A 16,083-nucleotide genomic window follows, 5' to 3' on the forward strand; every position below is an offset into this window, starting at 1 on the left:
AAGAGACACTGTCAAATTTTTTTTGGGCCACGTGTGTTTGCTAAGTGTAAATAGATTTTTACAAGAAAAAAAAGTCTAACTCCTCTGCTGAGGAGATTTCCCCTTTACTTCTGTTTCCATTGACAGGATGTCACAGGGTCAGGTCCTGATGAGAAATTTCTCCAAAAGGGAGAGACAACAACAAAAACATTCAATGCAGTAGAGTGGAGAACATTAGAATCTCTGTTCATCTCCTGTCCTGGTGTCACACCAAAATGGGTTTCTATTGCTGTTGGAAATTCTAACTCCTTCCAGTGTGTTAGAATATATATATATATATTTATTTATTTCAGATACTTATATAGCGCCATCAATTTACACACATATATATATATATATATATATATATATATATATATATATATATATTGTACATTCACATCAGTCCCTAACCCTCAAGGGGTGTACAATCTAAGGTCCCTAACTCACATTCATACATACACATACCAGGGCCAATTTAGACAGGATCCAATTCACCTACCAGCATGTCATTGGAGTGTGGGAGGAAACCGGAATACTCAGAAGAAACCCACGCAAGCACATGGAGAACATGCAAACTCCAGGCAGGTGGTGCCGTGGTTAGGATTTTGAACCAATGACCCTAGTACTGCCAGGCGGAAGTGCTAACCATTTAGCCACTGTGCTGCCCATATATAAATAAATACACAGTATGTTTTGGCCAGTGATGAGCTTTAATCAACACACAGTGCTTCATAACAGTACCTCCCCCAAGGAAGGTCAATGACATAGTCTAACATTCTCTTCTCAGGTATAAAGGCTATATCCACACATATCCATGCACTAAAAATACTTTTTAATTGCAGCTCTAGGTACATATACAGTGAACTACAGCCAGAGCAACACACAGCTGCAAATGTACTGTGTGTTGCATTGTAAAGTATTTTCCTCTATTCAGTCAAAGTCAAAGGCCCAAGCTAAAATGAATGGGATTCTCAATGCACCACCTCCCTCCATTAATGCGCAAAAAAGCAAAGGTTATTATACACATTCTATTGTTTCAACGAGCGCTAATAACTGGGAGGTCTGCTCATGTATGGGTAATCATAAAGTACTTACCGACAGACTGTATGCGGGTTCGAGCAGCACTGGAACAGAAAGCTTTCCTTGAAGGTTCAGCTTTGTTAAATAGAAAACCTTTTCCCCCACAATCCTCTCCTTTTTCATTCGACGTACCAGGTACAGTCTGAACCGGACGGCATAGTTTGCAATCATTTCTGATTCTATGTGATTGAACTTGAAGGCCTCTGAGAAGACTGGGGAAGGCCCCCTCTGAATCCCTGTTTTGGATCTCTGTTTTTTCATGGGTAACAGAACAAGATGGACCTGCCAGGAATTACTATTCCCAGTCCTGTTGTATGTGGGCAGGTCGGTGACAGCTGTCACTGTGACAAGAAGTTTCTGCTCTTGTGAATCATAGTCAAAAGTTACATCCAATGTGCCATATTTAGCTACTGGCTCCGGATCAAAAGACTTAGGAAGCTGTGAAGATGATCCTCTGGCTGACAAATCCTAGGGAAAAAAAAATATGCATGAATTTATTTATTCCTCTTACTTTTAGATCTTTTAGAAAAAAATAAAAAACTAAAACATTCCTAGGCATGGAAATTCCTTGTACATTGTAAAGGATGCACCTCAAAAAACAAAAGAACAGTAGAAACAGCGATAAGCTACACAAACTTGTCAACAGGGTAACGCAGACAATGCAGCGAAACCTGAAAATAAACCTTTTAGAAATTCATAGAATATATTAGAGTTTTATTTCCCCTTTAGCTAAGAACATGTCAAACTTGACTGTTAAGTAGGCCCCAAATTATTGTTAGAGCCTCGGGGCATTCACCGTCACTTGGGGAATTTGCAGCTGGCAGAGTGATTGGCACTAAGTCTGAATCAATGAAAAATTATTAAGTAAATGTCAAGTTGTGAAAGAAGGAGGGCTGTTTTTTTACAGTTAGTAAAGTTGCAGGCTGAAATCATGGTGTGTAAATGCAGGTTTTTCACCTTGAACAGAGCTGTAACCCTGCTGTGACTGTAAACAACAATTCATGTATGTATCATAGTTGTGTAAAACATTTCAGATAGAATACATGCCTACTAGTTATATGTTTTTTTCTTTCTGGTCTAATAAATCTATAACCATGCAGGCAAATGAACAGACACACATTAAAACTTTCTTTCTCCTGCAGCACATACTCACCTTTCCTTTTTTCCTTTCCATTCCAATTAACCTTCAGAAGCCATTACTACAAAGGACTACTTCTGGGTTTGGGGGAGCATGTGACTCACCCCAGTGACATTGCTGGTTTTTGGCCCACTGCTGTCTCATGGAGGTGGAGAGACAGTCGGCCTTGTGTAAGCTGATCTCCAGCTGGCGTACAACCATAGGGGAGTGATAGCAAAGTGTTTGGGGGTGGGACTAGTGCGTATTTGTTCCTTTACCCTAAATGGGCAATACCCAAGTTCACTTAAAAAGAAAAAAAATCACTTTATGAGTTTATCATATTTTTAGAGCTCATCTGTGCTAACAGAAACACAAGGACTACCACTGCTGACTTCCGAAAAAGTTAGCTGCCTATCCAATGGGTTCAATGCTTTCTAAGAAACTATGAACAAGTGCACACATCCAGAAGTATAACTTGACAATGCCCCCTATGTGATGATTTTTTAATGACAGGTTCTCTTTGTTGAGACATCCAGGGTCTTTTAGACCTCTGCTTCCCTGAATGTAATGCAGTGCACATCGCACTGCATTACATTCTTTTCCGGCCTTAATTTTCAGGAATCTCTCAATGGGGACCCGGAAGTGACATCATAATATCACTTCCGGGTCAGGACAAGAAGGGGAGGGGAGTGGACGCGTCTGCTATCCTCCCTCCCCTCTAGCCGCCGGCAGTGAGTTAGTCCTGGGCCCGTAGATGGACAAGCAGAGCCCGGGAGACAGAGGGCTGGGGGAGCTTCACACGGGGGGCAAAGAGGCTGGCACTGTGTGGAAGCAATCGGTGGCAGTGCTCCTGCCCAAATGCTTCCACCTGACAGGTGAGCCCTGCTGCTTGCTCGTTAATCAAGATGTAAAACAACAGTGTCAGTGCTTGCATGGAACAGCATGTGGTGATGATGTTCATTGTGAACGAAGGTGTAAAACCAGTGGATATCTATGGAAGACTTCTAGCACAGTACAATGATTAGACGCTCAGCTGCAGTAAGACATTTCAATGGTGTAAACGTTTCAAAGATGGCCATACATCTGTCAACAGCCACCCCGGCCATGGTGATTTTCATGCCATAGCAGTCATTCTTGTGAACATTCAGTGTGTGGAAGGTCTGATCCTGGATAATCAACACATAACCTGTCATGAAATTGCAGAAGAGACAAATCTTTCTGTGGGAACGGGGAACACAATCATTGAGGAAGGGAAGCAGGCTGTCTTAGGATTGTTCAGGCATACTGACAAATCTTTCTATGCTGAAGCTTTCCAGGCATTAGTTAAATGCTGGGCTAAGTGTATGAATGTAGCAGGGAAGTATGTAAAAATAAATAAATGCAGTTTCCACTTCCTGAAATTTGTACTTTTGTTATATAAACTCAAAAGTCCCGGTTTGACTTGAACGCCCCTCGTGTATCACCTCCATGGCCACAGGTGTATAAAATCAAGCACCTAGGCACGCAGACTGCTTCTACAAACATTTGTGAAAGAATGGGTCCTCTCAGGAGCTCAGTGAATTCAAGCGTTGTACTGTGATAAGTTGCCACCTGTGCAATAAGTCCATTAGTGAAATTTCCTTTCTACTAAATATTCCACGGTCAACTGTTAGTGGTATGGTAATAAAGTGGAAGCAACTGGGAACAACGGGAACTCAGCCACGAAGTGGTAGGCCACTTAAAATGACAGAGTGGGGCCAGCGCATGCTGCAGTGCACGGTGCACAGAACCGTCTGCAGAGTCAATAGCTAAAGACCTCCAAACTTCATGTGGCCTTCAGATTAGCACAACAACAGTGCGTAGAGAGCTTCATGAAATGGGTTTCCATGGCCGAGCAGCTGCATCCAAGCCTTACTCAATATTGAACCCTACGGACTAAGACTGCAATGCCATTAATGTGTGTGAAAAGGCAGGCGTCCCAATACTTTTAGAAAACTAGTGTATATGTATATTTTTTTTCTTTAAATACAATGCACTATGAGTGTTGTGGTGCGGTACAATGCAAGTGTGCATTGCTTTAGCGCATTGGGACACTATTCAGAATGAATGGCAATGTAGCACAGCAACAGAAGAGTGAGTTTGGCCTCAGTGTCAGCAGTGAACAGATATAAGTTACAAACATACCCTAATACAGAATTTCACTGTGAGTAAATAAACTTATATTTTGATGTCCACAGCAAGCAATCAGAATTCCTGTTTATAATATCTATAAAATTAAATGTGAAACCTGAATGGTTGGTAATAGCAAAAATATCACTTGTGTGCTCCCTTTTTTGTTTTTGCAATTTTAATGCATTGGCTTTATGGACACTTTCTAGGAAACTACAATCAAACCATTACTATGTAACATTTAAAAATGCTTTCTGGATCCAATAGATATGAAGATTCTAAATTGAACCTCCCAAAGCAGAAGAGATATCGGTGTTATTGAGTTTCAAATGAAACCTGCTATGCATGAAATATACAAGCTGCCACTGCTGTTTTTTATCTTTATTTAAACCAACTTTTCAGAATTCCACACAATTTAGCATAAAGAGTGTTATAGGAAACCCACAGACATTGCAATAATTGTATAAATAAAGTACTGAAATATAAACATATCTAGCGGAATCACCTGCTCAGCGGGGGATCTGTCCACTTATCACCGCTGAGCAGGCGGATGACAGGTCTGTGTCCGCTCTGCCTATGCAGAGCGGACATAGACACAGCCAACTGTCCTCTATGGGTGGCCAGGTGTAAATGGGCCGCCTGTCCATTTACATCCGACTGTCATCCAATCTGCTAGATGCTGTTTTTAGCAGACTGGATCAGATGCAGGTGGGTGTAAACAAATACTGTACATGTTCATTTAAATCCACCGCTCTATAGAGGGCAATTAATGGTCCAATCGGGTCCGCTTGGAAAACGTGCACCCAGCTCTTTTTTATAACAATCTACTGAGCTGACCAGAACCAGTTCTTGAGGGAGTCTATTCAACATTTTCACAGCTCTTACTGTAAAGAAGCCTTTCAATATGTGAAGGTTAAATCTCTTTTCCTCCAGATGTAAAGAGTGCCTCATGGCCCTTTGTAATGACCTGACAGTGAATAACTCCATACCAAGTTCACTATATGGAGCACCTATGTATTTATACGTGATAATCATATCCCCCTTAAAGTGTTACTATACCCACAATAGTAAAATAATTTTGTATATGCAGTAAAGCATGTACCGTATGTTATACTCACTGTGGAGCCTAAGGGGTTAATCCTCTGCATTGTGTAAAAAACGCTGTTTGATCCTGCCTTCCCTTCATCCAGTGTCCCCTCTTATCTCCTGATAAAACATATGTCACTCTGCACATGCTCAGTTTGGCGTGTATTGCTAGAGAGGTTTTTTTTGGAATGGGAGAGTGAATGTGATCAGAACAAGGCCAATCAGCACTGTCCAGACAGAGGGTTAGGGGTTCTACATCCTCCTACAAGCTTTAACCACTGCTCTGCTGGACACTGATAGAAGTCACAAGACTGCTCTAACTGCTAATGAGAAAAGGTATTTAGCAGTTTATATGTACTAAAATAATTGTACTTCCATGTTGTGTGTACTGTGGGAGACCAGATATAGTGAATGCAGGGTCCTGGGTTTAGTAACACTTTATTCTTCTCTTCACAAGAGAGAATAAATTCAGTTCCTCTAATCTTTCCTCATAGCTGAGCTCTTCTGTGCCTCTTATTAGTTTGGCTGCCCTTCCCAGCACTTTCTACAGTTCTCTGATATCGCTTTTGTGAAGTGCCAAAACTGAACTGCATATTCCAGATGAGGTATTACTAATGATTTGTCCAGGGGCAAAATTATATTTCTCTCTGTGCAGTCTATACCTCTCTTAATACAAGACAGGATTTTACTAGCTTTGGAAACTGCAGCTTGGCACTGCATGCCGTTATTAAGTCTATGATCTACCAGAACACCCAGATCCTTCACCAGTGACTCCACCGAGCGTTCTCCTCCTAATATGTATGGTGAATGCATGTTTTTAGTCCCCAAGTGCACAACTTTACATTTATCAACATTAAAATACATTTTGCCATATAGTTGCCCAATTAAATGGTGCATTGGAGCCATCCTGCAAGGGAGTCATTCCACTATATAGCTACATCACAAAATATAACATCACGGTAAAGTGATCAAGAACAAGGTTAGCACCTAGACATCACTGTATGAGGAAATCCAAAAGGAAGGAAGAAGGAACAAGAGAGGAGGATTGGGAACAGAAAAACACACACAAAAAAAATAGAAGGAAAGAGAAGACCAATACTTGAACTCCACGTGCCTTACATACTTACTACGGTACCCATGAGAGGCTTAAAAAAAAACATTGTATTAATAAAGAATAAACCTGAACTTTAAACTTGTGACATTACTTGTTTTATTGGCACCAAGGCAGTAATGTTAATCCAAACTGCTCATACTTTTCTTTCAAGCTTTAAACCCCTTTGACTGATTCCACAATATTATGTACCCTTGTCAACCATTCCCTTGCTGTGGTAGCCCTAGGTGATTTCCACGGTAATGGGATTAAGCCCTTTCCAGCATTCAACAAATGTGATAGGAGGATCCTCTTGTATGAGCCAGACAAGAGGGTAGCACTGGAATAAGACCAACAGAGGGTCATATGTTGTTGTGTGGCTCAATAGGGCCCCTGATCTCCTTCCAGAAGGATTCTTTTTTTTTTTAAAGATGTCAGGTCCAGAGACCTCATTGAGAATCAACAACATATCCCTTTAGTGCTTTTTTAACTAGCTAACTAGTCAAGCTGATTCTTTAGCTTTAGTACTTCTGATGATTTACCTGGGATGTAGATCTGGAGTTTTGGTTCTATAGGCTGTACACTCAGTGATTAAGAAGTACTGAAGCTTAGAAATTGAAAGAAGTCAGCAATAATAGCCCTATATTTCTGCTTTTACTGTGAAGGTGATATGAAATTTGTGCCAAATGACAACTTACAGGTATTTATCCATATACTGTGTATATACTGTATATATATATATATATATATATATATATATACACACACACACACAATATATACATATTGAATTGGCCCACCCTTTGCAGCTATCAGCAGCTGCAACTCTTCTGGGAAGTCTGTCCACAAGGTTTAGGAGGGTTTCTATGGGAAGGTTTGACCATTCTTCCAGAAGCGAAGTGCATTTGTGAGGTCAGGCACTGATGTCAGATGAGAAGGCCTGGCACGAAGTCTGTGCTCTAATTCATCCCAAAGGTGTTCTATTGGGTTGAGGTCAGGACTCTGTGCAGGCCAGTCAAGTTCCTCCACCCCAAACTTGCGCATCCATGTCTTTATGGACCTTGCTTTGTGCACTGGTCCTGTTGGAACGGGCCATCCCCAAACTCTTCCCACAAAGTTGGGAGCATGAAATTGTTCAAAATGTTTTGGTATGCTGATGCCTTAAGAGTTCCCTTCACTGGAACTAAGGGACCAAGACCAACCCCTGAAAAACAACCCCACACCATAATCCCCCTCCACCAAACATTACACTTGGCACAATGCAGTTAGGCAAGTACCGTTCTGGCAACCGCCACACCAAGACATGTCCATCAGATTTCCAGACAGAGAAGCGTGATTGGTCACTCCAGAGAACACGTCTCTACTGCTCTAGAGTCCAGTGGCGGTGTGCTTTACACCACGGCATCCAACGGCTTGCATTGCACTTGGTGATATAAGGCTTGGATGCAGCTGTTCGGCCATGGAAACCCATTCCATGAAGCTCTCTACGCACTGTTGTGCTAATCTGAAGTCCACATGAAGTTTGGAGGTCTTTAGCTATTGACTCTGCAGACAGTTGGCGACTTCTGTACACTGTGCGCTGCAGCATGCGCTGACCCCACTCTGTCATTTTACGTGGCTTACCACTTGGTGGCTGAGTTGCTGTTGTTCCCAGTTGCTTCCACTTTGTTAAATTACCACTAACAGTTGACCGTGGAATATTTAGTAGCAAGGACATTTCACGGATAGACTTACTGCACAGGTGGTAACCTATCATGGTAGCACTCTTGAATTCACTGAGCTCCTGAGAGCGGCCCATTCTTTCTCAAATGTTTGTAGAAGCAGTCTGCATTCCTTAGGTGCTTAATTTTATACACCTGTGGCCATGGAGGTGACTGGAACACCTGAATCCAATGATTTGGAGGGGTGTCCCAATACTTTTGGCAATATAGTGTAAATAAATAGAAACGGACTGTATAGGTACAGGAGACCTTGACCAAAATGTAGGACTATGGATGCAAATAAGAAGAAATGGCTCACAGGATAATATCCATGGCGAGTGATCACGTGGGTTTGTAATCCCTGACCAATTTCTAAATCCAATCTTAGAAATGAGCTGGTGCAGCTCTGTTTTCACTTCCATAACAAAGATAAATGTTCATGAGAGAAACATGGGTGTTACCACTGTTGATATCTTTCTGAAAATTTCTATTTGCCTGGTAATGCTTTTAGTATTTCTTGAGTCCCTAACCCAGAATACACATGCTTCCAAAATAATGTCATAAATTCTTAACTGCATTATTTTTCACAGTCAGCTCCCCAGCAAATGTAAGCAAAGAGGGTGACCAAGATAGGCTACCAGTATTTGTTTAAAAGGATAAGGCAAAAATGGGCGCTTCCATATTTCTCTCACAATAGGTTTCCTTTAATACCTACATTTGGTCAAAAATACCTCTTCTGATGGATCAAGCCTGCATATGTGTCTGAGGTCGATACCCAGCTTAAAGTGAACTGTACACAAATCCAAAACTTTCTTGTTTTGTTTTTAAAGGTTGATAAAGCCACGACCCTTGTCACGGAGGTGTTTTTTCACTTCCAGTACCATAGACACAGCAGAAAGTCAGAGAATTCTCCAAAGTGAGGGAATATCCCTCTTTTAGACAGTTATCAGAGCAGGGTGTTTTCCTTCATTATTTGTAAAAGTCTCTGGTGTAGAGGTTTGATTATCTTCACAACACTGGAAGAATTCATTTGTATGTTTTTCACCCCACAAGGATGGTAGGGTGTGGATCTTCAGGCCTACCCTGAAGTTTAGGGGGAGGATTTGTTGCCCCTGGGTTGCTTCCTCCCGCTTTTGGGGTCTCTCTTCAGGAGAGCCAGTAACCTAGTACTTGGTGTCATGAGAAGCTTCATAGGAAGAGGGGTCCATCAGGCCTTTTTACTATAGATGGTGCATTTTTCAAAGTGCAGTTGCACTCAGCAACAGCAGTTGCCCCAGAGCTTAGTAAACGAGCAGATGCTTTGCTGACTTCCATCATCCAATCATGTACAAGCAAAAATGCTGTTCTATTTTCCTTGCACGTGATTGGGTATTCTTCACAAAGTGAAGTTTTACCTCATTTACTTAGCTCTGGAGCAACTGCACTTGCACAGTGCAACTGCACTTTGCAAAGTGCACAGTATTTTTCCCTTTAGTACCTAAACCCCTTATTGCTCTGTCAGGAGCCTTGCACCCCAGAGGGACTCAGGAAAGGGTCCTTTCTCTTTGGGAGGGAACCTGTGCACTTTTTTAGTGTGTGTTTCAATTTTGGTTCACACAATGTTTAGGTTTTTGCGCACTCATCACAAACTCGAAAAAAAAAAAAAAAAAACACTGGAAGCATTGCCAACACTAGACTTTTCTTTTATTTTCATCACCAGTTCCTTAAAAATGCAAAACTGGAATCAATGGGATGTTACATAAATTTTTCATGTTTTGTACATAAAACTAGTAGGGCAAATTAAAAACTTCCACAAAGGTGATTAAATGCTTTAATTCAAATTGAATTTCTTAGGACCACACTGCATGATCCATATTTAGAATTAATATAATATTTACAGCTTAGAAAAGAGGAGCTTTTATTTCATAACAACGTGATGCCTAGAAAAGCTGTTTGACATTTACATAGAACTAGTCAGAAAACACACATCAATCCCTGATTAGAAGATATTTAAACCTTCCTAGTGACTTAGCCCCTCCAAATAAGACAGCGTTAATTATTTCTCTTGCATTTGACATTTTTATTATTAATCTGATCTGTTCTAAACCTTTTCTCTATAATACTGTTAAGCTAAGACTGCTGTATCTGCTAGACTGGTGGTGTTAAAGGCTTATGTGAGTGAATGTGTGCCTGTGTAGAATACCAGATGACAAAAATGTACTCGATAATAAGAAGTATGAAAACTTTGCACAGGAGAATAAAGGTTCACAAGATATACACACTTAGCTTGCAGAGTCATAATAACAAAAATTCTTTATGTAGTTATGAGTTTATAACGCTGGTAACGGAGGTATGATCCTGATTTCTGTGCTACAAAGGCCATTTCTAATTCACTCATCATTTATTTATTTAATAAATGGGCATTTGATTAAACCTGACAAATGCTTTAACGTATTCCTTTATACAATATTAAACATATTTTTAAATGCATGCAGTGTACCTGAAAATGACTTACTATCAGCCACATGAAAACTCATGTACATTAAAGTCCTGAGTTGGAGAGGAAGAAGAATCACAAAGAGCCAATCAGTGTGTGGCAATGTTCATGTGCTAAAAAGGAACATGCTGATAGAAGGAGAGAGCAGAGTGACTGATAGATGAGCTCATCAGCTTGTTGCTTTTACTTTCACTGGCTGGAGAAAGGACAAAATCTGTAAGTGTTACTGAACTGTATCACAGAAAAATTAGTTTACCTATCCTGCCAGATATCAGCAGATATCTGTTGTGTGGCAGAGCTATGTAAATCTCATGGTTGGATGGACAGAAATACAAACCTTTTAGAAAGTTAAAGTGGTAGTAAAGTCCTCTATCTTAATTTGTGCTTACAGGTAAACTTACAATCAGACTTACCTGTAGGTACAATAAATATCTCCTAAACATACACCGCTTAGGAGATATTCACATCGGCAATAGCATGTGCAGTGACACTCTGCATTCAGTATGCCCTTGCAGGCAGAGTGCCATGCCGCGTGCATGTGCGGGAGTGACATCATCATGGCCCTAGCCATTCAAATAGTGCATAGTAGCACATTATGAAATAAACCGGTGGGGGACCCAATTTTTGTTTTTTTGGTGGTTTACTACCGCTTTAAACAGCTCCCATATATACAGTCAGGTCCATACATATTGGGACATCGACACAATTCTAACATTTGTGGCTCTATACACCCCCACAATGGATTTGAAATGAAACAAACAAGATGTGCTTTAACTGCAGACTGTGGGCTTTAATTTGAGGGTATTTACATCCAAATCAGGTGAACGGTGTAGGAATTACAACAGTTTGCATATGTGCCTCCCACTTGTTAAGGGACCAAAAGTAATGGGACAATTGGCTTCTCAGCTGTTCCATGGCCAGGTGTGTGTTATTCCCTCATTATCCCAATTACAATGAGCAGATAAAAGGTCCAGAGTTCATTTCAAGTGTGCTATTTGCATTTGGAATCTGTTGCTATCAACTCTCAAGATGAGATCAAAAGAGCTGTCACTATCAGTGAAGCAAGCCATCATTAGGCTGAAAAAAGAAAACAAACCCATCAGAGAGATAGCAAAAACATTAGGCGTGGCCAAAACAACTGTTTGGAACATTCTTAAAAAGAAGGAATGCACCGGTGAGCTCAGCAACACCAAAAGACCCGGAAGACCACGGAAAACAACTGTGGTGGATAACCGAAGAATTCTTTCCCTGGTGAAGAAAACACCCTTCACAACAGTTGGCCAGATCAAGAACACTCTCCAGGAGGTAGGTGTATCCGTGTCAAAGTCAACAATCAAGAGAAGACTTCACCAGAGTGAATACAGAGGGTTCGCCACAAGATGTAAACCATTGATGAGCCTCAAAAACAGGAAGGCCAGATTAGAGTTTGCCAAACGACATCTAAAAAAGCCTTCACAGTTCTGGAACAACATCCTATGGACAGATGAGACCAAGATCAACTTGTACCAGAGCGATGGGAAGAGAAGAGTATGGAGAAGGAAAGGAACTGCTCATGATCCTAAGCATACCACCTCATCAGTGAAGCATGGTGGTGGTAGTGTCATGGCGTGGGCATGTATGGCTGCCAATGGAACTGGTTTTCTTGTATTTATTGATGATGTGACTGCTGACAAAAGCAGCAGGATGAATTCTGAAGTGTTTCGGGCAATATTATCTGCTCATATTCAGCCAAATGCTTCACAACTCATTGGACGCCGCTTCACAGTGCAGATGGACAATGACCCAAAGCATACTGCAAAAGCAACCAAAGAGTTTTTTAAGGGAAAGAAGTGGAATGTTATGCAATGGCCAAGTCAATCACCTGACCTGAATCCGATTGAGCATGCATTTCACTTGCTGAAGACAAAACTGAAGGGAAAATGCCCCAAGAACAAGCAGGAACTGAAGACAGTTGCAGTAGAGGCCTGGCAGAGCATCACCAGGGATGAAACCCAGCGTCTGGTGATGTATATGCGTTCCAGACTTCAGGCTGTAATTGACTGCAAAGGATTTGCAACCAAGTATTAAAAAGTGAAAGTTTGATTTATGATTATTATTCTGTCCCATTACTTTTGGCCCATTAACAAGTGGGAGGCACATATGCAAACTGTTGTAATTCCTACACCGTTCACCTGATTTGGATGTAAATACCCTCAAATTAAAGCTGACAGTCTGCAGTTAAAGCACCTCTTGTTCGTTTCATTTCAAATCCATTGTGGTGGTGTGTAGAGCCATAAATGTTAGAATTGTGTCGATGTCCCAATATTTATGGACCTGACTGTACATTTCATCTGCCTATTCATCTATAAACCTTAACCACTTGCCGCCTCCCCTGCTGTGTCCAGGGGTCACAGAGGAATGTGGATGCCGGTAATCGGGACCCGGTGATCGTGTGTTCGATATGTAATCACATGATCACAGTGTTAGCAAAACTGTTATGAATCAATCTGATTCGTAACAGCTTTGCTTCTCTTCCTTGTAAGCTGAGGTTGGTCCACAGCTCTCACGTGGTACATGGGTCAATCAAACCACCCTGTACCATGTGATTACCTGTAGCCAATCACAGATCACTAGTATTTTGAACTGTCATGAACTTAACCCATACATGACAGTTCAAAGAAGGTCTTGCATTGCAGGAGCAATAATCTTAAAAAAAAAAATCCCTGATCACCACCAAGAGTAGTACAATGTTACTATAGTAACATTGAACTACTCTGGTGAAAGTATTTTTTTTTTAAATTGTAAAAAAAAAATAAAAAAAATAAAATAATGTTAAAAAATTAAAAAAAACCTAAATATTGAGAATTTTATTTAAAAAAAGTTTTAAAGTTTTCTTTTTTTAACCTACTTGCCCACCTACAATGCGAGTGAGTGATGGCTCTGGGCAAAGCGATATAACCTTATGTCGCTTTCTATTTCCAGGTGTGGGCATGCATGTGTGCACCCCCCCACTGCCCCCGCCCCATCTATCCAGGGGGAGAAGACAGAACACCACACTGTGGGTAAAAGCACTACATTTTACATGCGTTTTAGATTAGCACATTGAACCCTTTGATCACCCCAATTAACTCTTTGATTACCACTGTCACCCAGCCAGTGCCATTAGTACAGTGTCAGTGTATAGATTTCTTCACTGATCACTGTATTACTGCCACTAGTGAAATCAGATAGCATCAAGGTCAGTTAGCGTCCCTCCCAGCCACGGTCAGCTAGCATCAGATTGCCTGCACACTAAAGCACTAACGCTATATGTTGCTGATCACCTCCGTTACTAGTACAGTGTTTGTAAAGATCAATATATTGATCACGAACAGAACTATACTAGTGCCCACTTAGTATTGTGTCCCCAAAAATGCAGTGTTAGCAGGATCAACGCCATTTAGCCCCTCCACTGTTTTCCATGGAAGATTTGTATTGTCATACAATTGATTGTGGGCCAAAGCAATTTATATGCACAACAATACATTGACGCCCACCTAAATTCAGCTCTTGCCAGACAATTCGCATGGAAACCTATCGTGGTTTCCTATCGTGGTTTCCTAATTTAAAACTTTTTTGGGCCTAACCTTTGACATTACAAAAAAGAATTAACTGTAGTCATAATGGTCCACAGACCCGATTCATCATGTGCACATGTTCTATACTGTTACATATGTGCCCAATAAGGACCAGCAACGTACTGTTTTTTTCCTGGACTTTGAGTGGTTATACCGGGATGAAGCCTGCAGCTAAAGGCATCATTCTGGTATAATTTTTTCCAGCTAGCGGTCAGCTTTCATGTAAGAGCAATCCTGGTGGATAAATAGCAAATTAAACACTTTTACAAGCAGTGGGAAGGCCCCCCCCCCCCAAAGCTTTATTAGGCTCTCCCATTCCATCGAGGAACCCAAGAATGCACTGGAATGGCTCCAATCATCTCTATGGTCTAAGAAAATGGAAGCAACAACAATCATCATTTCGGTTTTGCCAAATATAAACAGCGCTATTGGGAAAGCATCTGATCATACCGATCTTGGTGTTATCAGATGCTTTAAGGGCAGAGGAGAGATCTAGAGTCTAATAGGCCCCAGTTTTCTCAGAAAAGAGTACTTGTCAGTGCCTATTGCTATCACAGGGCATATTTCCCTGCGATAACAATAAAACTGATTAAAAAAATGAAAGGGACAGTGTAAAAAAGCAAAATAAATAATTAAGAAAAAATCAGGATAGTAGAAGCACCCCCCAAATGTTGCCACAAGTTTTTGGAAAGTGAAGAAAGAAAACAAAAACATTTTTTTCTTTTTCAAAACCCTGTGACTAAAATGATATCTGAAAAATACTCACCATGCCTCTTATCAAATTCCTTGGGGTGTCTACTCTCCAAAAAGGGGTAAAGGGGTCATTGGGGGGGGTGTTTGTACTATCCTGGCATTTTAGAGCCTCCCAAACTGTGATAGGTAGTGACATGAGGAAATATGCCCTTCGAAAGCCTGTATGTGGCTATTCCTGCCAAAAAGTCTCTCTCATGAAGTATCCCTATACTCGGGAGAAGTAGAACAATCTGTTTTGGTGTGTTATTCCACATATAGCCATGGCATGTGTGAGCAATATATCATTTAAGTGACAACTTTGTGTTGAAAATACAAAAAACTTTAATTTGTCATTTTCCAAACATTTGTGACGAAAACATAAAATCTTCCATGGACACAACATGCCTCTCAGCAAGTTCTTTGGGATGTCCACTTTCCAAAAATGGGTAATTTGGGGCAGTTTTGTACTGCCCTGGCATTTTAGCACCTCGAGAAATGTGATAGGCAGTCAGAAAGTAAAAGCTGCGAAAATTCCAATATATATATATATATATATATATATATACACATACACATACATACACACACACACACCATAGTTTGTAGACACTATAACTGTCACACACACCAATTAATATACATGTATTGGGATTTTTATTTACCAAAGACATGTAGCAGAATACATTTTGGCCTATATTTATAACTAAATTTGAGTTTATTGGATATTTTTAATAACAGAAAGTAGAAGTTATATCACAAAAAACAGAAAACCCAGTTGTGATCAAATACCACCAAACGAAAGCTTTATTTGTGTGAAAAAAGAACATACATTTCGTTTGTGTACAACGTTGCATGACCATGTAATTACCAGTTTAAATAGCACAGTGACAAATAGCAAAAAAACAGCCTGGTCAGGAAGGGGGGAAAACCTTCTGGAGCTGAAGTGGTTAAAAAAATTTAAAATAATATGATGGTAGATGGAGCAGTGTATACAGTATATGGCACTTGAAAAAGTAAATGCAAATTTAATTTCTACT

General features: G+C 40.6%; 1 protein-coding gene across 1 annotated transcript in view; it reads right to left on the bottom strand.

The window, feature by feature from the left end:
• The window catches only part of LOC149461777 (synaptotagmin-14-like), a 320,275-nt gene that overhangs the window by 70,009 nt on the left and 234,183 nt on the right, over nt 1-16,083 (bottom strand). Inside the window, exon 6 of the mRNA XM_089677813.1 lies at nt 1,117-1,569. Coding sequence (XP_089533939.1) covers nt 1,117-1,569 — 453 coding nt within the window. The remainder of the gene's footprint in view (nt 1-1,116; nt 1,570-16,083) is intronic.

Source organism: Staurois parvus, unplaced genomic scaffold, assembly GCF_062004578.1.
Source record: "Staurois parvus isolate SC_StPar_1 unplaced genomic scaffold, SC_StPar_1.0 ptg000192l, whole genome shotgun sequence".
NCBI lineage: Eukaryota > Metazoa > Chordata > Amphibia > Anura > Ranidae > Staurois > Staurois parvus.